At 40.0% G+C, this 27,811-nt stretch overlaps 1 protein-coding gene across 1 annotated transcript; it reads right to left on the bottom strand.

Annotated features, from left to right (window-relative positions):
* LOC134307081 (tripartite motif-containing protein 16-like) lies at positions 1-27,811 on the bottom strand. The gene is made up of 6 exons (XM_062990429.1): positions 27,221-27,811; positions 27,009-27,104; positions 25,957-26,190; positions 25,360-25,519; positions 25,071-25,130; positions 1-670 (listed from the first exon to the last, which is right to left on the bottom strand). The coding sequence occupies exons 1-6, from the start codon at positions 27,809-27,811 to the stop codon at positions 144-146; spliced, it is 1,668 nt and encodes a 555-aa protein (XP_062846499.1). The 3' UTR covers positions 1-143.

Raw genomic sequence — 27,811 nt, 5'->3', positions numbered from 1 at the left:
AATACTTTTTCACAGCACTGAATAAATAGTGATTAATAAATTGAAAAAGAAATTCTTCATAAATGTATCACTGCCTCACAGATTCTAAAATCACTCCAACAGTTTAATGTTACACTTTCATGTAAATTTTACATTTAATTTGTTCAATCTGACAGTTTCACTTCTGATCCATAATAAACTCTAAACCCCGGGTAGAGGAGCTGAGTGAACGTGGTCTGAACTCTGTGGAGGAGCTTCATTGTATCAGAGACGCTGTAGAAGGACAGAGTTCCTGCTTCATAATCCACATACACTCCTATTCTAGAGGAACTCGGCATTATGGGAATTTCAGTCTCTTTCTTATTGTGCCAGAATGAAAATCTGGATGGAGAACAGAACAAACTCCAGGACTGATCATTACGTCCAAACTCACACTCATCACCGAATCCCTTCCTGCTGATGCTTTTATATGACACTGCTATATCAACCTCATCATCCCCACTCCACTCAACCTCCCAGTAACAGCGTCCACTCACACTCTCTCTACACACAACCTGAGAGTTATAATCAAATCTATCTGGATGATCAGGATACGACTGTAATGTTCCACTGCAGGTCACCACTTTGTTCTCCTCAGACAGACGGAGGAAATGATTTACTGTGTTTGGATCCAGTGTGAACCGACAAACATCTGGAGAGGAAACACAAAATAAACCAATTAACATAGAAGAGAGAGAGAGTACAGTGTGTACAGTGTGTGTATGTGTGTGTGTGTGTGTGTAGTGTGTGTGTGTGTGTGTGTAATTATACATAGCAACACACAATCCAAACACACACACACCCTACACAATCACACAAACCCTACACAATCAAACACTACACGATCAAAATCTACACAATCACACAAACCCTACACAATCAAATACTACACAATCACACAAAAACTACACAATCACACAAACCCTACACAATCAAACACTACACAATCACACAAACCCTACACAATCACACACTACACAATCAAACACTACACAATAAAAAAAAAACTACACAATCACACAAACCCTACACAAACACTACACAATCACACAAACCCTACACAATCACACAAACCCTACACAATCACAAACTACACAATCAAACACTACACAATCAAACAAACCTAACACAATCACACAAACTCTACACAAACACTACACAATCACACAAACCATACACAATCACACAAACCCTACACAATCACACACTACACAATCAAACACTACACAATCAAACAAACCCTACACAATCACACAAACCCTACACAATCAAACACTACACAATCAAACACTACACAAACACTGCACAATCACACAAAACCCTACACAGTCACAAAAACCCTACACAATCACACAAACCCTACACAATCACACAAACCCTACACAATCAAACCCTACACAATCACACAAACCCTACACAATCACACTAACCCTACACAATCAAACACTACACAATCAAACACTACACGATCACACAAACCCTACACAATCAAACACTACACAAACACTGCACAATCACACAAACCCTACACAATCGCACAAACCCTACACAATCACACAAACCCTACACAATCACACAAACCCTACACAATCAAACACTACACAAACACTGCACAATCACACAAACCCTACACAATCACACAAACCCTACACAATCAAACACTACACAATCAAAAACTACACAATCACACAAACCCTACACAATCACACAAACCCTACACAATCAAACACTACACAATCAAACAAATGCTACACAATCACACAAATCCTACACATCAAACAAACCCTACACAATCACACAAACCTTCACCATCAAACAAACCCAACACAATCACACAAACCCTACACAATCACACACTGCACAATCAAACACTACACAATCAAACAAACACTACACAATCACACAAACCCTACACAATCACACAAACCCTACACTATCAAACAAACCCTACACAACCACACAAACCCTACACAATCACACAAACCCTACACAATCAAACACTACACAATCAAAAACTACACAATCACACAAACCCTACACAATCAAACACTACACAATAAAAAAAAAACTACACAATCACACAAACCCTACACAAACACTACACAATCACACAAACCATACACAATCACACAAACCCTACACAATCACACACTACACAATCAAACACTACACAATCAAACAAACCCTACACAATCACACAAACCCTACACAATCACACAAACCCTACACAATCAAACCCTACACAATCACACAAACCCTACACAATCACACTAACCCTACACAATCAAACACTACACAATCAAACACTACACGATCACACAAACCCTACACAATCAAACACTACACAAACACTGCACAATCACACAAACCCTACACAATCGCACAAACCCTACACAATCACACAAACCCTACACAATCACACAAACCCTACACAATCAAACACTACACAAACACTGCACAATCACACAAACCCTACACAATCACACAAACCCTACACAATCAAACACTACACAATCAAAAACTACACAATCACACAAACCCTACACAATCACACAAACCCTACACAATCAAACACTACACAATCAAACAAATGCTACACAATCACACAAATCCTACACATCAAACAAACCCTACACAATCACACAAACCTTCACCATCAAACAAACCCAACACAATCACACAAACCCTACACAATCACACACTGCACAATCAAACACTACACAATCAAACAAACACTACACAATCACACAAACCCTACACAATCACACAAACCCTACACTATCAAACAAACCCTACACAACCACACAAACCCTACACAATCACACAAACCCTACACAATCAAACACTACACAATCAAAAACTACACAATCACACAAACCCTACACAATCAAACACTACACAATAAAAAAAAAACTACACAATCACACAAACCCTACACAAACACTACACAATCACACAAACCCTACACAATCACACAAACCCTACACAATCACAAACTACACAATCAAACACTACACAATCAAACAAACCTAACACAATCACACAAACTCTACACAAACACTACACAATAACACAAACCATACACAATCACACAAACCCTACACAATCACACACTACACAATCAAACACTACACAATCAAACAAACCCTACACAATCACACAAACCCTACACAATCAAACACTACACAATCAAACACTACACAAACACTGCACAATCACACAAAACCCTACACAGTCACAAAAACCCTACACAATCACACAAACCCTACACAATCACACAAACCCTACACAATCAAACCCTACACAATCACACAAACCCTACACAATCACACTAACCCTACACAATCAAACACTACACAATCAAACACTACACGATCACACAAACCCTACACAATCAAACACTACACAAACACTGCACAATCACACAAACCCTACACAATCGCACAAACCCTACACAATCACACAAACCCTACACAATCACACAAACCCTACACAATCAAACACTACACAAACACTGCACAATCACACAAACCCTACACAATCACACAAACCCTACACAATCAAACACTACACAATCAAAAACTACACAATCACACAAACCCTACACAATCACACAAACCCTACACAATCAAACACTACACAATCAAACAAATGCTACACAATAACACAAATCCTACACATCAAACAAACCCTACACAATCACACAAACCTTCACCATCAAACAAACCCAACACAATCACACAAACCCTACACAATCACACACTGCACAATCAAACACTACACAATCAAACAAACACTACACAATCACACAAACCCTACACAATCACACAAACCCTACACTATCAAACAAACCCTACACAACCACACAAACCCTACACAATCACACAAACCCTACACAATCAAACACTACACAATCAAAAACTACACAATCACACAAACCCTACACAATCAAATACTACACAATCACACAAAAACTACACAATCACACAAACCCTACACAATCAAACACTACACAATCACACAAACCCTACACAATCACACACTACACAATCAAAAAAAAACTACACAATCACACAAACCCTACACAAACACTACACAATCACACAAACCCTACACAATCACACAAACCCTACACAATCACAAACTACACAATCAAACACTACACAATCAAACAAACCTAACACAATCACACAAACTCTACACAAACACTACACAATCACACAAACCCTACACAATCACACACTACACAATCAAACACTACACAATCAAACAAACCCTACACAATCACACAAACCCTACACAATCAAACAAACCCTACACAATCACACAAACCCTACACAATCAAACCCTACACAATCAAACACTACACAATCACACAAACCCTACACAATCACACAAACCCTACACAATCAAACACTACACAATCAAACACTACACGATCACACAAACCCTACACAATCAAACACTACACAAACACTGCACAATCACACAAACCCTACACAATCGCACAAACCCTACACAATCACACAAACCCTACACAATCACACAAACCCTACACAATCAAACACTACACAAACACTGCACAATCACACAAACCCTACACAATCACACAAACCCTACACAATCAAACACTACACAATCAAAAACTACACAATCACACAAACCCTACACAATCACACAAACCCTACACAATCAAACACTACACAATCAAACAAATGCTACACAATCACACAAATCCTACACATCAAACAAACCCTACACAATCACACAAACCTTCACCATCAAACAAACCCAACACAATCACACAAACCCTACACAATCACACACTGCACAATCAAACACTACACAATCAAACAAACACTACACAATCACACAAACCCTACACAATCACACAAACCCTACACTATCAAACAAACCCTACACAACCACACAAACCCTACATAATCAGACAAACCCTACACAATCAAACACTACACGATCAAAATCTACACAATCACACAAACCCTACACAATCACACAAACCCTACACAATCAAATACTACACAATCACACAAAAACTACACAATCACACAAACCCTACACAATCAAACCCTACACAATCACACACTACACAATCAAACACTACACAATAAAAAAAAAACTACACAATCACACAAACCCTACACAATCAAACCCTACACAATCACACAAACCCTACACAATCACACTAACCCTACACAATCAAACACTACACAATCAAACACTACACGATCACACAAACCCTACACAATCAAACACTACACAAACACTGCACAATCACACAAACCCTACACAATCGCACAAACCCTACACAATCACACAAACCCTACACAATCAAACCCTACACAATCACACAAACCCTACACAATCACACTAACCCTACACAATCAAACACTACACAATCAAACACTACACGATCACACAAACCCTACACAATCAAACACTACACAAACACTACACAATCAAACAAACCCTACACAATCACACAAACCCTACACAATCAAACACTACACAATCAAACACTACACAAACACTGCACAATCACACAAAACCCTACACAATTACACAAACCCTACACAATCACACAAACCCTACACAATCACACAAACCCTACACAATCACACAAACCCTACACAATCACACTAACCCTACACAATCAAACACTACACAATCAAACACTACACGATCACACAAACCCTACACAATCAAACACTACACAAACACTGCACAATCACACAAACCCTACACAATCAAACAAACCCTACACAATCAAACACTACACAATCACACAAACCCTACACAATCACACAAACCCTACACAATCAAACAAACACTACACAATAAAAAACCCTACACAATCACACAAACCCTACACAATCAAACACTACACAATCACTCAAACCCTACACAATCACACAAACCCTACACAATCACACACTACACAATCAAACACTACACAATCAAACAAACCCAACACAATCACACAAACCCTACACAATCAAACCCTGCACAATCACACAAACCACACACAATCACACAAACCCTACACAATCACACACTACACAATCAAACACTACACAATCAAACAAACTTTACACAATCACACAAACCCTACACAATCAAACAAACCCTACACAATCACACAAACCCTACACAATCAAACAAACCCTACACAATCACACAAACCATACACCATCAAACAAACCCAACACAATCACACAAACCCTACACAATCACACACTACACAATCAAACACTACACAATCACACAAACCCTACACAATAAAACAAACCGTACACAATCAAAAACTACATAATCACACAAACCCTACACAATCACAAAAACCCTACACAATCAAATACTACACAATCAAAAACTACACAATCACACAAACCCTACACAATCACACAAACTCTACACAATCAAATACTACACAATCACACAAACTCTACACAATCACACAAACCCTACAATCACACAAACCCTACACAATCACACAAACCCAACACAATCACACAAACCCTACACAACCAAAACTAAACAATCACACAAACCCTACACAATCACACAAACCCTACACAATCACACAAACCCTACACAATCAAACACTACACAAACACTGCACAATCACACAAACCCTACACAATCACACACTACACAATCAAAAAACCCTACACAATCACACAAACCCTACACAATCAAACTCAACACAATCACACAAACCCTACACAATCAAACACTACACAATCACACAAACTTAACACAATCACACAAACCCTACACAATCAAACACTACACAAACACTGCACAATCACACAAACCCTACACAATCACACACTACACAATCAAAAAACCCTACACAATCACACAAACCCTACACAATCAAACTCAACACAATCACACAAACCCTACACAATCAAACACTACACAATCACACAAACCCTACACAATCACACAAACCCTACACAATCAAACAAACACTACACAATAAAAAACCCTACACAATCACACAAACCCTACACAATCAAACACTACACAATCACTCAAACCCTACACAATCACACAAACCCTACACAATCACACACTACACAATCAAACACTACACAATCAAACAAACCCAACACAATCACACAAACCCTACACAATCAAACCCTGCACAATCACACAAACCACACACAATCACACAAACCCTACACAATCACACACTACACAATCAAACACTACACAATCAAACAAACTTTACACAATCACACAAACCCTACACAATCAAACAAACCCTACACAATCACACAAACCCTACACAATCAAACAAACCCTACACAATCACACAAACCATACACCATCAAACAAACCCAACACAATCACACAAACCCTACACAATCACACACTACACAATCAAACACTACACAATCACACAAACCCTACACAATAAAACAAACCGTACACAATCAAAAACTACATAATCACACAAACCCTACACAATCACAAAAACCCTACACAATCAAATACTACACAATCAAAAACTACACAATCACACAAACCCTACACAATCACACAAACTCTACACAATCAAATACTACACAATCACACAAACTCTACACAATCACACAAACCCTACAATCACACAAACCCTACACAATCACACAAACCCAACACAATCACACAAACCCTACACAACCAAAACTAAACAATCACACAAACCCTACACAATCACACAAACCCTACACAATCACACAAACCCTACACAATCAAACACTACACAAACACTGCACAATCACACAAACCCTACACAATCACACACTACACAATCAAAAAACCCTACACAATCACACAAACCCTACACAATCAAACTCAACACAATCACACAAACCCTACACAATCAAACACTACACAATCACACAAACTTAACACAATCACACACTACACAATCAAACAAACCCTACACAATTACACAAACCCTACACAATCACACAAACCCTACACAATCAAACACTACACAATCACACAAAGCCTACACAATCACACAAACCCTACACAATCAAACACTACACAATCAAACACTACACAATCAAGCAAACACTACACAATCAAACATTACACAATCAAACACTACACAATCACACAAACCCAACACAATCACACAAACCCTACACAATCACACAAACCGTACACAATCACACAAACCCTACACAATCAAACACTACACAATCAAGCAAACACTACAAAATCACACAAACCCTACACAATCAAACCCTACACAATCGAACAAACCCTACACAATCACACAAACCCTACACCATCACACAAACCCTACACAATCAAATAAACCCTACACCATCACACAAACTCTACACAATCAAATAAACCCTACACCATCACACAAACCCTACACAATAAAAAATACCTACACCATCACACAAACCCTACACAATCAAATAAACCCTACACCATCACACAAACCCTACACAATCAAACAAACCCTACACAATCACACAAACCCTACACAATCAAACACTACACAATCACACAAACCCTACACAATCAAACAAACCCAACACAATCAAACACTACACAATTAAACACTACACGATCACACAAACCCTACACAACCAAACACTACACAAACACTGCACAATCACACAAACACTACACAATCACACAAACCCTACACAATAAAACAAACCGTACACAATCAAAAACTACATAATCACACAAACCCTACACAATCACAAAAACCCTACACAATCAAATACTACACAATCAAAAACTACACAATCACACAAACCCTACACAATCACACAAACTCTACACAATCAAATACTACACAATCACACAAACTCTACACAATCACACAAACCCTACAATCACACAAACCCTACACAATCACACAAACCCAACACAATCACACAAACCCTACACAACCAAAACTAAACAATCACACAAACCCTACACAATCACACAAACCCTACACAATCACACAAACCCTACACAATCAAACACTACACAAACACTGCACAATCACACAAACCCTACACAATCACACACTACACAATCAAAAAACCCTACACAATCACACAAACCCTACACAATCAAACTCAACACAATCACACAAACCCTACACAATCAAACACTACACAATCACACAAACCATACACAATCACACAAACTTAACACAATCACACACTACACAATCAAACAAACCCTACACAATTACACAAACCCTACACAATCACACAAACCCTACACAATCAAACACTACACAATCACACAAAGCCTACACAATCACACAAACCCTACACAATCAAACACTACACAATCAAACACTACACAATCAAGCAAACACTACACAATCAAACATTACACAATCAAACACTACACAATCACACAAACCCAACACAATCACACAAACCCTACACAATCACACAAACCGTACACAATCACACAAACCCTACACAATCAAACACTACACAATCAAGCAAACACTACACAATCACACAAACCCTACACAATCAAACCCTACACAATCGAACAAACCCTACACAATCACACAAACCCTACACCATCACACAAACCCTACACAATCAAATAAACCCTACACCATCACACAAACTCTACACAATCAAATAAACCCTACACCATCACACAAACCCTACACAATAAAAAATACCTACACCATCACACAAACCCTACACAATCAAATAAACCCTACACCATCACACAAACCCTACACAATCAAACAAACCCTACACAATCACACAAACCCTACACAATCAAACACTACACAATCACACAAACCCTACACAATCAAACAAACCCAACACAATCAAACACTACACAATTAAACACTACACGATCACACAAACCCTACACAACCAAACACTACACAAACACTGCACAATCACACAAACCCTACACAATCACACAAACCCTACACAATCACACAAACCCTACACAATAAAACCCTACACAATCACACAAACCCTACACAATCAAACACTACACAATCACACAAACCCTACACAATCACACAAACCCTACACAATCAAACACTACACAATCACACAAACCCTACACAATCAAACCCAATACAATCACACAAACCCTACACAATCACACAAACCCTACACAATCACACAAACCCTACACAATCAAACAAACCCTACACGATCACACAAACCCTACACAATCAAACCCTACACAATCAAACACTACACAAACACTGCACAATCACACAAAACCCTACACAATCACACAAACCCTACACAATCAAACAAACTCTATACAATCACACAAACACTACACAATCAAACACTACACAATCACACAAACCATACACAATCACACAAACTTTACACAATCACACACTACACAATCAAACAAACCCTACACAATCACACAAACCCTACACAATCACACAAACCCTACACAATCACACAAACCCTACACAATCAAAAACTACACAATCACACAAACCCTACACAATCAAATACTACACAATCACACAAAAACTACACATTATCCTGCCATTATCCAAGATGGCGCCGCAGATGGCGACACTGGTTAGGAGCTCCGTAGTGCTTTGTTTGTTTTTGTTTGTTTGTTATGGCATGTGTGATTCAAACACACTCCAATACAGCGCAGAAGATCTGCTGAACATTAGGCAGCTCATGCCACCAGGTATATTTCCTGATTTTTCATTTTCGGACAGTTTTTTGGACATTTTCGTCAGCGGAGCAGCTGCGCTCCTGAGCAGACGCAGGCGGATGCGCAAACGTGGGAAGCGCGCCGGAGCGCTCGTCAAACTCCGACAGCGCGGACTTCGTACACCGCTACCCAGCATCCATATGACAAACCTTCGCTCTTTAGGAAATAAAATGGACGAACTTTCACTGTTAAACCGTACCAACAAGGACTTTTCTCTCTCTGCTGTACTGTGCTTTACTGAGACCTGGCTCACGGATTCCGTCCCGGACAGCGCGCTCCACCTGCACGGCTTTCATCTCCACCGAGCGGACCGCAACGCGGAGCTTTCCGGCAAGAAAAAAGGCGGCGGAATTTGCTTTTATATCAACCAAGGCTGGTGTACAGATGTGACAGTGTTAATGAGAACATGCAGCCCTAATCTGGAATCACTTTTCCTGAACTGTAGACCGTTTTATTGTCCGCGGGAGTTTTCATCAGTTGTGCTTGTTGCTGTTTACATTCCACCTCAAGCGTGCGCACGCGAGGCACTGAGCGCACTCGCTGATCAGATCCTCAGCGTGGAGCACAAACACACAGACTCTGTTTTCATCATCTTAGGGGACTTTAACAGAGCAAAACTTAACAACGAACTACCTAAATACAGACAGCATGTTACCTGCCCCACCAGGGAGAGCAACATATTAGATCACTGCTATACTGTATTTAAAGGTGCGTACCGCTCTGTCCCCCGTGCAGCACTGGGACTATCTGACCACTGCTTAGTTCATCTTCCGACCTACAGACAAAAGCTCAAGTGTGCCAAACCTGTGGTCAGCACGGTGAAGAAATGGACTAATGAGGCTAAAGAAAGGCTTCAGGACTGCATGGAATTAACAGACTGGTGTGTGTTTGATGATGCCACAAGCAGCCTGGATGAATACACGGACACTGTGACATCTTACATCAGCTTTTGTGAAGACATCTGTGTTCCCACCAGGACTCGCTTTAAATATAATAATGATAAGCCCTGGTTTAATGCCAAATTGAAACAGCTGCGCCGGTCTAAGGAGGTAGCATATAGAAGTGGGGATCGGGCGCTGTACAACCAGGCAAGGAACACCCTAACCAAAGAGATCAAGGCTGCAAAGAAGAACTACTCTAACAAGCTAAGCAGCATGATGTCCACAAATGAGCCATCAACCGCCTGGAGGTGTCTGCAGAACATCACCAGCTACAAAAGGCCACCTACACAGACAATGGGAGATCGTCAACTGGCCGACGACCTTAACAGATTCTACTGCAGGTTTGAACAGCCCAGCAACGAGCTCCCATTCAACACCACTTCACACCCATCCGACTATCAGCCACCCATCCAGCCTGCCCTGAGATCTGCGAGGAAGACGTGCTGAGACTTTTTAAAAAACAGAAAGTCAAGAAGGCCCCAGGTCCTGATGGAATCTCTCCCTCCTGCCTGAGGACCTGTGCAGACCAACTTGCACCTGTCTTCACTAAGATCTTCAACAGATCACTGGAGCTGTGTGTTGTTCCGTCCTGTTTTAAATGCTCCACAATAAAACCCATTCCCAAAAAGGCAACTACCACAGGACTAAATGACTACAGACCTGTTGCCCTGACCTCTGTGGTCATGAAGTCCTTTGAAAGACTGGTTCTCAACCACATTAAGGAAATCACGGACCCCCTGCTAGACCCCCTGCAATTTGCCTATCGGGCCAACCGGTCGGTGGACGATGCAGTGAACATGGGTCTCCACTTCATCCTCCAACACCTTGATCACCCAGGAACTTATGCAAGAATTCTGTTCCCGGACTTCAGCTCAGCCTTCAACACAATTATTCCAGGACAATTACACAGCAAACTGACTGAACTCAGCGTACCAGCCTCCACCTGCCAGTGGATAACTGACTTTCTTACTGGCAGAAAACAGCAGGTGAGGCTGGGAAAGTGTACTTCAGGGACCAGAACCATCAGCACAGGTGCCCCACAGGGTTGTGTACTCTCCCCACTGCTCTTCTCGCTGTACACAAATGACTGTACCTCCATGGACTCCTCTGTTAAAATCCTGAAGTTTGCAGATGACACTACAGTCATTGGTCTCATCAGTGACAGTGATGAGTCTGCTTATAGACGGGTGGTTGATCAGGTTGTCCTCTGGAGCAGTCAGAACAATCTGGAGCTGAACACAGCAAAAACAGTGGAGATGACCGTGGACTTCAGGAGGAGCCCCCCAACCCTGCCAGCACTCACCATCCTAGACAGAACTGTGATGGCTGTGGAGTCCCACAAGTTCCTGGGCACAACGATCTCCAAGGACCTGAAGTGGGACAGCAACATCAACTCTATCATCAAGAGGGCTCAACAGAGGATGTACTTCCTGTACCAGCTGAGGAAGTTCAACCTACCCCAAGAGCTGATGGTGCAGTTCTACACAGCCATCATAGAGTCCATCGTCACCACTTCCATCACAGTGTGGGGCAGCGCTATCACAAAACATGACACCAAGAGACTGCAGCGCATCATCAAGTCTGCAGAGAGGACCATCGGTGTAAAGCTGCCCACACTGCTGGACCTGCATGCCTCCAGAACCAGGAAGCGTGCAGAGAAAATCATCACTGACCCGTCTCACCCTGGCCATCACCTGTTTCGGTGCCTTCCATCAGGCCGACGCTTCAGCCACATGAAGACCCGAATGACCAGGCTACAGAGAAGCTTTTATCCAAACTCCATTACGCTCATGAACAATTGAACACTACTGTACTGTTAATACTCGGGACACTTGCACATCAAAACTACCTATTTAATTTATGTAATAGCATACACAGGATTTTCACTTTTACTTGCATTTCATATTTATATATTTTTATATTTTCTATAGTTTTTATATTGCACAAAACTGCACCTTTTTAAAATTACAATGTAAATTGCACATGCTAAATGTTTACAAATGTTTTCTATGTTTACGGGTATGAATGTGTGTGTAAGGAGAGAGTGAGCTGTGTGAATAAGATTGTCTTTACTGTATTTTTCGTGCACTGCAAGCATCTGTGTAACCAAAAACAAATTCCTTGTATGTGTGAGCATACTTGGCCAATAAAGCCCGATTCTGATTCCGATTCAATCACACAAACCCTACACAATCACACAAACCCTACACATTCAAACATTACACAATCACACAAACCCTACACAATCAAACAAACCCTACACATTCAAACAAACCCTACACATTCAAACATTACACAATCACACAAACCCTACACAATCAAACAAACCCTACACATTCAAACATTACACAATCACACAAACACTACACAATCACACAAACCCTACACAATCAAACAAACCCTACACATTCAAACATTACACAATCAAACACTACACAATCAAACACTACACAATCACACAAACCCTACACAATCAAACACTACAAAATCAAACAAATCCTACACAATCACACAAGCCCTACACAATCAAACACTACACAATCAAGCAAACACTACACAATTACACAAACCCTACAAAATCAAACCCTGCACAATCAAACACTACACAATCAAACACTACACAATCAAGCAAACACTACACAATTACACAAACCCTACAAAATCAAACCCTACAAAATCAAACCCTACACAATCGAACAAACCCTACACAATCAAACACTACAATCCCACAAACCCTACACCATCACACAATCGCTACACAATCAAATAAACCCTACACCATCACACAAACCCTACACAATCAAGTAAACCCTACACCATCACACAAACCCTACACAATAACACAAACCCTACACAATCACACAAACCCTACATAATCACACAAACCCTACACAATCAAACAAACCCTACACAATCACACAAACCCTACACAATCAAACCCTACACAATCACACAAACCCTACACAATCAAACAAACCCTACACAATCACACAAACCCTACACAATCACGCAAACCCTACACAATCACACAAACACTACACAATCAAACAAACCCTACACAATCACACAAACCCTACACAATCAAACAAACCCTACACAATCACACAAACCCTACACCATCAAACACACCCTACACAATCACACAAACCCTACACAATCAAACAAACCCTACACAATCAAATATTACACAATCAAACACTACACAATCACACAAACCCAACACAATCACACAAACCCTACACAATTACACAAACCCTACACAATCACACAAACCTTACACAATCAAACACTACCCAATCAAGCAAACAATACACAATCACACAAACCCTACACAATCACACAAACCCTACACAATCACACAAACCCTACACAATCGAACAAACCCTACACAAGCAAACACTACACAATCACACAAACCCTACACCATCACACAAACCCTACACAATCAAATAAACCCTACACCATCACACAAACCCTACACAATCAAATAAACCCTACACCATCACACAAACCCTACACCATCACACAAACCCTACACAATCACACAAACCCTACACAATCACACAAACCCTACACCATCACACAAACCCTACACAATCACACAAACCCTACACAATCACACAAACACTACACAATCACACAAACACTACACAATCACACAAACCCTACACAATCAAACAAACCCTACACAATCAAACACTACACAATCAAACACTACACGATCACACAAACCCTACACAACCAAACCCTACACAATCACACAAACCCTACATAATCACACAAACCCTACACAATCAAACAAACTCTACACAATCACACAAACCCTACACAGTCACACAAACACTACACAATCAAACAAACCCTACACAATCACACAAACCCTACACAATCAAACAAACCCTACACAATCACATAAACCCTACACAATCACACAATCCCTACACAATCAAACACTACACAATCACACAAACCCTACACAATAAAACAAACCCTACACAATCACAAACCCTACACAATCACACAAACCCTACACAATCAAACAAACACTACACAATCACACACAAACCCTAAGCATACACACAGACACAATCACATGCATACACACAGACACAAACACATAAACTCACACATACACACAAACACATACATTACACAAATAATACACAATCACAAACTCACTTACACACAAACACTACACAATCACACAGATACTACACAATCACACACATATACATTACACACACACTACACAAACCCTACACAATCACACAAACACACACACATTTTACACATACACACAAACACTACACAATAACACAAAACAACAGATACACACATACATTACACAAACACAACACAAACACACATATACATCACATCAACACACAAACCCTAAACATACACACAAACACTACACAAACACTACACAATCACACAAACACTACACCATCACACAAACACTACACAAACAGTCCACAATCACACACATACATTACACAAACACTACACAATCACACACAAACCCTACACATGACAAGAAACACAAACATACATTACACAAACAGTACACAAACACACACATACATTACACAAACTACACAATCACATACAAACCCTACGCATACACACAAATACAACACAAACACACACATTAAACAAACACTGCACAATCACACAGACACTACACATACACACAAACACTACACAATCACACACAAACCATTCGCATACACACAAACACTACACAATCACACACAAACCATTCGCATACACACAAACAATACACAAACACACATACATTACACAAAAACACAATCACATACTCACACATACACACATACATTACACAAACACTACACAAACACACACATTACACACACAATGCACAAATACACACAGAAACTACACATATACACAAATACTACAAAAAAACACATTACACAAACAGAACAAAAATGCATACAAACCCTACACAATCAAACAAACACTACACAATCACACAAACACACACACATTACACAAACACTACACAATCACACAAACACTACACAATCACATAGAAACCCTACACAATCACACAAACACTACACAATCACACAAACACACACATACATTACACAAACACTACACAAACACACAAAAACCTTCGCATACACACAAAGACTACATAAACACACACATGCATTACACAAACACTACACAAACACACACAAACCTTACACATACACACAAACACTACACAAACACACACATACATTACCCAAACACTACATAAACACATACAAACCATACGCATACACACAAACACTACACAATCACACAAACACTACACAAACACACACATAACACAAACACACACAAACCCGAATTCGAGCAGCATGGCCCAGCAGCACCGGTATTGGACGAGCGACGTAGACGGCGAACAGAGCGGCCAAAACGGAAGCGTGGCAGGAGAGGTGGGCTTCATGCTAGGCTAAAGGCTAGGGCTACACGACCACCGCTACCTAGCCTGTTGCTGGCTAACGTTCGCTCCCTCGAAAACAAGCTGGATGAGCTGAGAACCAGGATAACAACACAACGTGAGATCAGAGAACTGGATACTAGATTTTCTATCTGACCGATCTCAGTCAGTCAGGATTGGCACGCGAACATCCAGCACAAAGACCATAAACATTGGGACACCTCAAGGCTGCGTGCTGAGCCCTCTTCTGTACTCGCTCTTCACACATAACTGTGTGGCCTCTTATAACACCACCAGTATTATTAAGTTTGCTGATGACACCACCGTCATTGGTCTTATTACTGGGGAGGATGAGACGGTGTACAGGAAGGAGGTAGCAGATCTTGTGGGCTGGTGTCAGAACAACAATCTTTCATTAAATATCAACAAGACAAAGGAACTGATTGTGGACCCCAGGAGGAGAGGAGAACAGCATACACCACTGTATATAGGTGGAACAGTAGTGGAGAAGGTGAAAACCTTCAAATTCCTGGGTGTGCACATCAGTGAGGATCTCACCTGGTCCTGCAACACACACCACATCATCAAAAAGTCACAACAGAGACTGTACTTCCTAAGAAGACTAAAAAAAATTGGCATGTCAACCAAAATTCTCAGCAACTTCTACAAATGTAGAGTGGAAAGTGTCCTTACCAGCTCCATCACAGTCTGGTATGGAAACTGCACTGCAGAGGACAGGAAGGCACTCCAGCGTGTAATAAAAACTGCACAAAGAATTTCTGGAACGTCCTTCCCTGCACTACAGGACATTTATCAGAACTGCCTTAGTTTATTTCTATTTGTATTACTTTGTATATAAAACGTTTTTTTTTATAGTTTAAATTTAAATATTTTTTGAAAAAGTTTTATACTAATTCTTTTATTGTGTTAGTTTAATTTTGTTTTATGTACAATACTTATTGATGTTTGGAGGATGAACAAAGTAAGAATTTCATTGTACAGTGTAACTGCTGGTTCTTCTGTGCACATGACAGTAAAACTCTTGAATCTTGACTTCACCACACAAACATACATTACACAAACACACACAAACCCTACACTAACACACAAACACTACACAAATACACACAGACACTACACATACACACAAATACAACTCAAACACAAACATTACACAAACACTGCACAATCACACAGATACTACACATACACACATACATTACACAAACACACACAAACACAGACACAATCACACAATCATTAAATAATCACATACAAACCCTACGCATACACACAAACACTACACACACATACATCACACAAACACATACAAACCCTACACAATCACACAGATACTACACATACACACATACATTACACAAACACACACAAACACAGACACAATCACACAATCATTAAATAATCACATACAAACCCTACGCATACACACAAACACTACACACACATACATCACACAAACCCTACACAATCACACAAACACACATACATCACACAAACATTACACAAACACATACAAACCCTACGCATACACACAAACACTACACAATCACACAAACACTACACAATCACACACAAACATTACACAAACACTGCACAAACACTACATATACACACAGATACTACTCAAACACACATTACACAAACACTGCGCAATCACACAGACACTACACATACACACATACAGTATCTCACAAAAGTGAGTATGCCCCTCACATTTTTGCAAATATTTGATTATATTTTTTCATGGGACAAAACTATAGACATGAAACTTGGTTATAACTTAGAGTAGTCAGTGTACAGCTGATATAGCAGTGTAGATTTACTGTCTTCTGAAAATAACTCAACACACAGCCATTAATGTCTAAATAGCTGAAACATAAGTGAGTACACCTCACAGTGAACATGTCCACATTGTGCCAAAGTGTGTCGTTGTCCCTCCCTGGTGTCATGTGTCAAGGTCCCAGGTGTGAATGGGGAGCAGAGCTGTTAAATTTGGTGTTTTGGGTACAATTCTTTCATACTGGCCACTAGATATTCAACATGGCACCTCATGGCAAAGAACTCTCTGAGGATGTGAGAAATAGAATTGTTGCTCTCCACAAAGATGGCCTAAGCTATAAGAAGATTGCTAACACCCTGAAACTAAGCAACAGCACGGTGGCCAAGGTCATACAGCGGTTTTCCAGGACAGGTTCCACTCGGAACAGGCTTCACCAGGGTCGACCAAAGAAGTTGAGTCCACGTGTTAAGCGTCATATCCAGAGGTTGGCTTTAAAAACATAGACGCATGAGTGCTGCCAGCATTGCTGCAGAGGTTGAAGACATGGGAGGTCAGCCTGTCAGTGCTCAGACCATACGCCGCACACTGCATCAACTCGGTCTGCATGGTCGTCATCCCAGAAGGAAGCTGATGCACAAGAAAGCCAGCAAACAGTTTGCTGAAGACAAGCAGTCCACGAATGGATTACTGGAATGTCCTGTGGTCTGACGAGACCAAGATAAACTTGTTTGGCTCAGATGGTGACAAGAATGTGTGGCGGCGCCCTGGTAAGAAGTACCAAGACAACTGTCTCTTGCCTACAGTCAAGCATGGTGGTAGCATCATGGTATTGGGCTGCATGAGTGCTGCCGGCACCGGGGAGCTGCAGTTCATTGAGGGAAACATGAATTCCAACATGTACTGTGACATTCTGAAACAGATCATGCTTCCCTCACTCCGGAAACTTGGCTGCATGGCAGTTTTTTAACACAATAATGACCCCAAATACAACCTCCAAGATGACAACTGCCTTGCTGACAAAGCTGAAGGTAAAGGTCAGAGGTGGAAAGAATACTAAAATATTGTACTCAAGTAAAAGTACTATTACTTTGATGATTTTTTACTTAAGTACAAGTAAAATTACTAGTCTAAAAATCTACTCAAGTAAAAATTAACTCTTAAAATTTAAACTGTACTCAGAGTAAACGTTAACCACTTTACACACCTAACAGACTGCAACTGCTGTTATCAATTAAAAACAGCATTATTTCTGTTTATTCTCAATAAATCGCTGTATTTTATAACTAGTTGGACTTGACGCTAACTAACTTGGTTCAGGTCAATAGTGCCAACTAGGGTTGCCAACTTTTAGAACTGGAAATAAAAAAAAACACCATGGGCTGGTGGGTTGGTGGAAGACATAGTGTGGGGGGTGGGATGTCAGGTGTTTACCTGTGTGGGAGGGGGGGGGGGGGGGGTTAGGGTTGCACTTATAAAAAATATAACGGGTCTTACACCGTCGTAGGAACATGATCAAAAACAAACCAGCAGAATCTTAATCACATTTATGCTGTCCGTTTTACTTAAAAAATCACAATATTTCATAATGCTTTGCTATCGTTGCAAAATGAAAGCGTACCGTAAACAGCAGAACCGCGACCCAGATCAATCACACAACAGCAGAAAATCATAACCACTTATCTGCTTACCGATCTATATCCATGTGTTGTTCCATTAAATATATAATCCACTTTATATAAGACCATCTTGTATGTTTCCAGAATATATAAATCCATACCCACCTTATAAAAACTATTGTAGATAATTTATTCTCTCGGCTTTCCCGGTAAAAAGCTTACATTGGTTATTCGCTCACTAAACTGGCATTTATACAACAACCAATGAAGAGAGAGATTGAAATTCCACCTAGAATGTGAATTCGGAAGCTCTGATTGGTTTATACATCTGAATCTCTTCACCAAATGAACTGATTCATAGAGTTGTTTATGGATCTAACAGTTTAGCCACCACTGCTCTACATTTGCGCAGGTTTGATGTCGAGTTTTTTATTGTTTTCTTTTTTTTACTCAGTAACGAATGTTATTTAAAATGTAGTGAATTACAGTTCTTAATACAAAACATACTTAAGTAAAAGTAAAATTACTGGCTGTAAAATCTACTTTAAAAAGTACAAGTGCACAAAAAATTTGTTACTTTCCACCTCTGGTAAAGGTGATGGACTAAATCCAATTGAGCACCTGTGGGGCATCCTCAAGTGCAAGGTTGAGGAGTTCAAGGTGTCTAACGTCCACCAGCTCCGTGATGTCATCATGGAGGAGTGGAAGAGCAACCTGTGCAGCTCTGGTGAATTCCATGTCCAAGAGGGTTAAGGCAGTGCTGGATAATAATGGTGGTCACACAAAATATTGACACTTTGGGCACAATTTGGACATGTTCACTGTGGGGTGTACTCACATGTGTTGCAGCTATTTAGACATTAATGGCTGTGTGTTGAGTTATTTTCAGAAGTAAATCTATACTGCTATACAAGTTACATCCAAGTTTCATTTCTATAGTGTTGTCCCATGAAAAGATCAAATCAAATATTTGCAGAAATGTGTACTCACTTTTGTAAGATACTGTACATTACACAAACACTACACAAACAAACACACATATATTACACACTCATACAAACCCTACACATACACAAAGACACTACACAATCACACAAATACTACTACAACACAACTACTACTCAAACACAAACAAATGCTACACAAAAGCATGAACACTACACTGACATATAGACACTACGCATAAGCACAAATATTACTCAAACACACACATACTACTCAAACACACACAAATACTGCACAAACACACAAATATTACTCAAACACACACATACTACTCAAACACACACATACTACTCAAACACACAAATACTGTACAAACACACAAATATTACTCAAACACACACATACTACTCAAACACACACATACTACTCAAACACACACAAATACTGCTCAAACACACACATACTACTCAAACACACAAATACTGCTCAAACACACACATACTACTCAAACACACAAATACTGCTCAAACACAAATATTATTCAACCCCCCCCCCCCCCCCCCCCGGCCCGACCCTGACTGTGGATGCTCGTTCCCTCCCAGCTGTTGAACTCATTTTGCCGCTAATATCCACCGTGTTGTAGGTAGCGTGTTGTAGTGTAATCAGAGCGGTAACGCTGAGCAATGGCTTCGTGCCTGTGGCGTACTTCATCACGCACTTACAAAATGTATATCGATCGAATTTGTTTAAAAATCATATCACCGTTATTAAAACATTTTCTATCGCGATATATATCGATATCGAATTATTGTCCAGGACTAACTCAAACCCACAAATACTGCTCAAACACACACATACTACTCAAACACACAAATACTGCTCAAACACACACATACTACTCAAACACACACATTTACATTTCAGCATTTAGCAGACGCTTTTATCCAAAGTGACTTACACAGTGAGCGGAACACAATGAGCAATTGAGGGTTAAGGGCCTTGCTCAGGGACCCAACAGTGGCAACTTGGTGGTGGCGGGGCTTGAACCGGCAACCTTCTGTTTACTAGTCCAGTACCTTAACCACTGAGCTATCACTGGCCAGTATCACACATACTGCTCAAACACACACATACTACTCAAACACAAATATTACTCAAACACACAAATACTACTCAAACACAAATATTACTTGTAGTATTGTACACTACACAAACACACACATTTGTTACAAACACTACACAAACAAACACACAAATACATTACACAAGCACAGACAAACCCTACACATACTCACACAGACACTACACAAATACACAGACACCAACATTTACAAATGCACACAAACGCTACACAAACTAATGAAAACTACACAAACACACAAAAACACTACACAGACATATAGAAACACCCCACAAACATGACACATTCACAAACAGTACACAGACACACACCAGCAACATACAATCCAACAACAAACACAACGTCATGCTAATAAAGCTTTTTGAATTGTGTTTCAGTGTGTGTGTGTGTGTGTGTGTGCACATATGAGTGTGTGTGTGTGTCTGTTAATGTGTGTGTAAGTGTGAATGTGTGTAAACGTGTGTGAGAGGGTGTGTCTGTGTAAATGTGTGTTGGTGTATGTGAGTGTGTGTGTGTGTGTGTGTGTGTGTGTGTGTGTTTCAAGGGTTTCTGTGACTGAATCATAAAGATTTATAAAACCTCCTGGAGCAAAAATATACAGACAGCAGTTTAAATGGTTGTTTTACTTGTTTTAACCTCTAAAGTTCTTGGTGATTTTAAATAACTATAGAAGAAAAGTACATGAAACAGTGGTCTTTAGCAAGGACCAAAAATCTCCCTAATCTGAGGCATGATCACTGCCAGAACCACTTCACCACTGTCCAAACAAATTCCAAAATAGATCAAAAAAAGTAATTGTAATACAGGGTGGGCCATTTATATGGATACACCTAAATAAAATGGAAATGTTTGGTGATATTAACTTCCTGTTTGTGGCACATTAGTATATGGGAGGGGGAAAACTTTTCAAGATGGGTGGTGACCATGGCAGCCATTTTGAAGTCGGCCATTTTGGATCCAACTTTAGTTTTTTCAATGGGAAGAGGGTCATGTGACACATCAAACTTATTGAGAATTTCACAAGAAAAACAAAGGTGTGCTTGGTTTTAACGTAACTTTATTCTTTCATGAGTTATTTACAAGTTTCTGACCAATACACTTGGAAAGCTGGCACGTTCCCTGAGTTTTTCCAGCAAGATGGTGCACCACCACATTATGGTTGTCAGGTCCGAGCATTCCTAGATGAACAGTTTCCTGGAAAGTGGATTGGTCGTCGTGGGCCAGTTGAATGGCCCCCAAGGTCTCCCGATCTGACCCCCTTAGACTTTTATCTTTGGGGTCATCTGAAGGCAATTGTCTATGCTGTGAAGATACGAGATGTGCAGCACCTGAAACTACGGATACTGGAAGCCTGTGCTAGCATTTCTTCTGCGGTGTTGCTATCAGTGTGTGAAGAGTGGGAGAAGAGGGTTGCATTGACAATCCAACACAATGGGCAGCACTTTGAACACATTTTATAAGTGGTCAGAAACTTGTAAATAACTCATGAAAGAATAAAGTTACGTTAAAACCAAAATGGCCGACTTCAAAATGCCCGCCATGGTCACCACCCATCTTGAAAAGTTTTCCCCCTCCCATATACTAATGTGCCACAAACAGGAAGTTAATATCACCAACCATTCCCATTTTATTTAGGTGTATCCATATAAATGGCCCACCCTGTATATCAGTCTGGAAAAAGTTACAAAGTCAATCCTAAGATTTTAGTACTTTAGCGAACCACAGTAAGAGCCATGATCTCTAAATGACACTTGGAACAGTTAAGATTGCTTCAGGAGCTCATCAATGTCTCATCAAGGAAAACATACAAGAACCCAAACAAACATTTAGGAAACCGCAGGACCTGCTGACCTCAATTTAGATCTGATTTAATGATTCCAGTATTAGAAGAAGACTGAGCACAAATAAAATCCATGGGAGAGTCACAGGGTAAAATCACTGTTAACTAAGAGGAACATAAAGCCTCGCCTCTCATTTACCAATATAAGAACCTTAATGACCCTCAAGCTTTTTGGTGATGATGTTCTGTGAACTGATGAGTCAGAATTTTATATACTTGCAATGAAGCTAAAACAGCATTTTACAATAAAAACATCTCACTAACAGTCAGTCATGGTGGTGGTTGTGTGATGGTGTTTCAGGATTAAAGAAGAACGCTTGGTCATCAGTTCATGATTTAAAGATTAAACACTCGTGCAATATAAAAACACAGCAATTCCAAATAACAAGAGCAGATCTGTGTTAAAATAAATCTGAGGAAATAAAGTTTAGGTTTTGGACCTAATCAAATCTGGACTTGAACCAAACTGAGCTGCTGTAGCATCTGAACTAGTAACGTGACAAATATGTAAAAATACAGATAACTGGGGGGTGTAAATACTTTTTCACTGCACTGTGTATGTTTGTGTGTTTGGAAGAAACTTACATTGTAGAAAATCTTCTCTGATTTCAGGTTCAGGAGGTGAAGTAATCCGGACTTTCTTTACTGCAGAGAGAGTAACAGTACAATCACTTATCACAGTAAATAAATATCTGCACTAGAAAGTGTCGCAGGTACAGCCAGTAAGAAGTTTGACATGTTCCTCCAGTGTTTGTCTAAAGTGACTTTAAGTCTGAGAAACTACAGTGTGAGTGTATTTCATTTAACCCTGGACTCACTTTGACCATGACCAGTACTGGGTTAATAAGTAAATGAATGATGATCCTTCACTCACCTTCATCTGGTATCTTCTCACACTGATCTTTCCAGAATTCCTCTACTTTCTCTCTCAGCTGAGATACAGACTTTGTAACATCATCAAATGAGAGGAAAGGACTGATTGTGATGGCGGCTGATTCTGCAGATCCAGCAGGAGCCGAGAGAGACTGAAAATTCTACATCCAGACAGATAATGTTTACAGAGAAACAACAAGATGATGATGAATTACAAATGATGGACGATTTCTCAGAACCCCGAGTGTTACGACTTTATGGGTCATAATGTGTTTTGTGTAGTGGGGTTTTCATGTTTTCATGTTACAGATTTGTGGAAGATGCACAAAGCTACCACCAGGGAGAGACGCCTATAAAAAGGAAACCTCTGGGAGGACAGGAGAGGATGCTTTGCTTGTGACTGGTTTTCTGTTGCATTTCTGACTCTCCCAAACATGTTTGAATGAATTCTAACAATAATCGAGTTTAAGGGAACAAATTTCTCAATAAAAGGCATCAGGTTTCAAAGATTTTGAGTTTAGGGGACATCAAGGTACAAGGTACTACTGTATTTTATTAATTGGTGCAGCAATAATATAATTATTTTTAGTGCTGTTACCTGGAGGAAATGGACGGGATCCTCTGTGTGTGAAAGCTGTTCCAGTTCAGCATCTTTCCTCTTCAGCTCTACAATCTGCTGTTCCACCTGTTTCAGGAGTTTTTCAGCTCGACTTACTTCTGCTGTCTCTCGATCTCTGATCAGATCTTTTAACTCAGAGCATCTTCTGTTAATTGAGTTGATTAGTTCAGTACAGATCCTCTCAATGTCCTCCACTGCTGTCTGTGCAGAACACTGTGAGAAGATTCAGAAAGAGGAAACATTTCTCACTCAGATATTTGTCCATCCTGCACATTCATATGTAGCTACTGGCCAGACTAAGACTTTCATCACTCATAGCTTGGTGAGGGTGCTTTTCATACTCTTGTAAATGTTACCATTATCATCATGTCCACATGATGTAGTATTTGATAATCTACTTCCCAAATATAAGAAAGAGTTCCAGTCTTCTACCTTTCACCTTAAACTCCAGCACTTCTTCAGTGTTCATCTTCACTTTAGTTTTTACTGCATTTATCAGCATGTTATATTTCCTCACAGATTTTGATACAACACACCTGCTCCTGTATGTCCTTAATTCAAAATTATATGTGTGGATTAAATCTAATAAAACCTAAAAACACCATATATACTGTAAAATGTGCTGGTGGTAGCATACTGTTACAGAAGTTATTTTGAGTATCAGGAAACAGCAGCCTGGCCAGAACTGGGAAATTCAATGTAGTGATCTTCTCAAGTCTTTACCAGAAATCTTATACAGTCATTTATGTTTAAGCATCTTGATCCAAAGCAACAATCAATAATCTTTTTGGGCGGCTCAGTCCGAATCTGATCTTATCACCCTTATAATTATTAGCACAACCTCAGAATTGTTGTACAGCATCAATCACCAACTAACCAGGCAGATTTTAAAGATTTTTTTAATTCATGAACAAAAATGCTCCATCACTTCCAAAGTTACCTGAGATCTAAAATATCTCATTTTTAATGGAGATTGGTTTAATGGAGGAGAGTCAGACTGATACTGAGAGCTTTGTGTTTATAAAACTTACCTTGTGAGACTCCACAGCGTTTATCAGCTCACAAAGTTCCTTCTCTCTGTTCTGGATATTCTCCTGGAATTTTCTCTGGATCTCCAGCAGCTGCTTCTACACAGAATAACAATTCAGGATTTACTTGTATTGTGTACGAGCACCACATAAACAACGTCAGTGTAAATGATAATGAGTTGTTACTTGTTAAAGAGAGCTGTATAATATTTTACCTGTTTCTCAGTTCTTTCTGCTGCAGCTGATATTGTATCATGTCCTTTATGATTCTCTAGCATACACAACGTGCAGATACACTGCTGATCAGTACGACAGTAAACCTCCAGCAGTTTATTATGCTGAGAGCAGATCTGATCCTGGAGTCGTCTGGAGGCTCCAACCAGCTTGTGATTCTTAAAAGTATTAGATTTATAATGAGGCTGAAGGTGAGTTTCACAGAAAGAGGCCAAACACACCAGACAGGATTTTACTGCTTTGGATTTTCTCTCTGTACAGTAATCACAATCCACATCTTCAGGTCCAGCAGAACAGTGACCAGGATGTGGAGCTTGAAGTTCTGTTTTCTTCAGTTTCTCCACAACTCCAGCCAGCATGGTGTTTCTTTTCACAACAGGTCTTGGAGTGAAGGTTTGTCTACACTGTGGACAGCTGTATGTTCCCTTATCATCCTCCTGATCCCAGCAGTTATTAATACACACCATACAGAAACTGTGTCCACATGATGTAGTTACTGGATCCTTCAGTGTTTCCAGACAAACTGAACAGCTGAACTCGTCCTGAGTTACTGAAATTTTGGATTCAGCCAT

This window comes from Trichomycterus rosablanca, unplaced genomic scaffold (assembly GCF_030014385.1).
Source record: "Trichomycterus rosablanca isolate fTriRos1 unplaced genomic scaffold, fTriRos1.hap1 scaffold_246, whole genome shotgun sequence".
Taxonomy (NCBI): domain Eukaryota; kingdom Metazoa; phylum Chordata; class Actinopteri; order Siluriformes; family Trichomycteridae; genus Trichomycterus; species Trichomycterus rosablanca.
The sequence above is the reverse complement of the archived record's forward strand: the minus strand, read 5'-3'. Positions and strand labels throughout refer to the sequence as shown.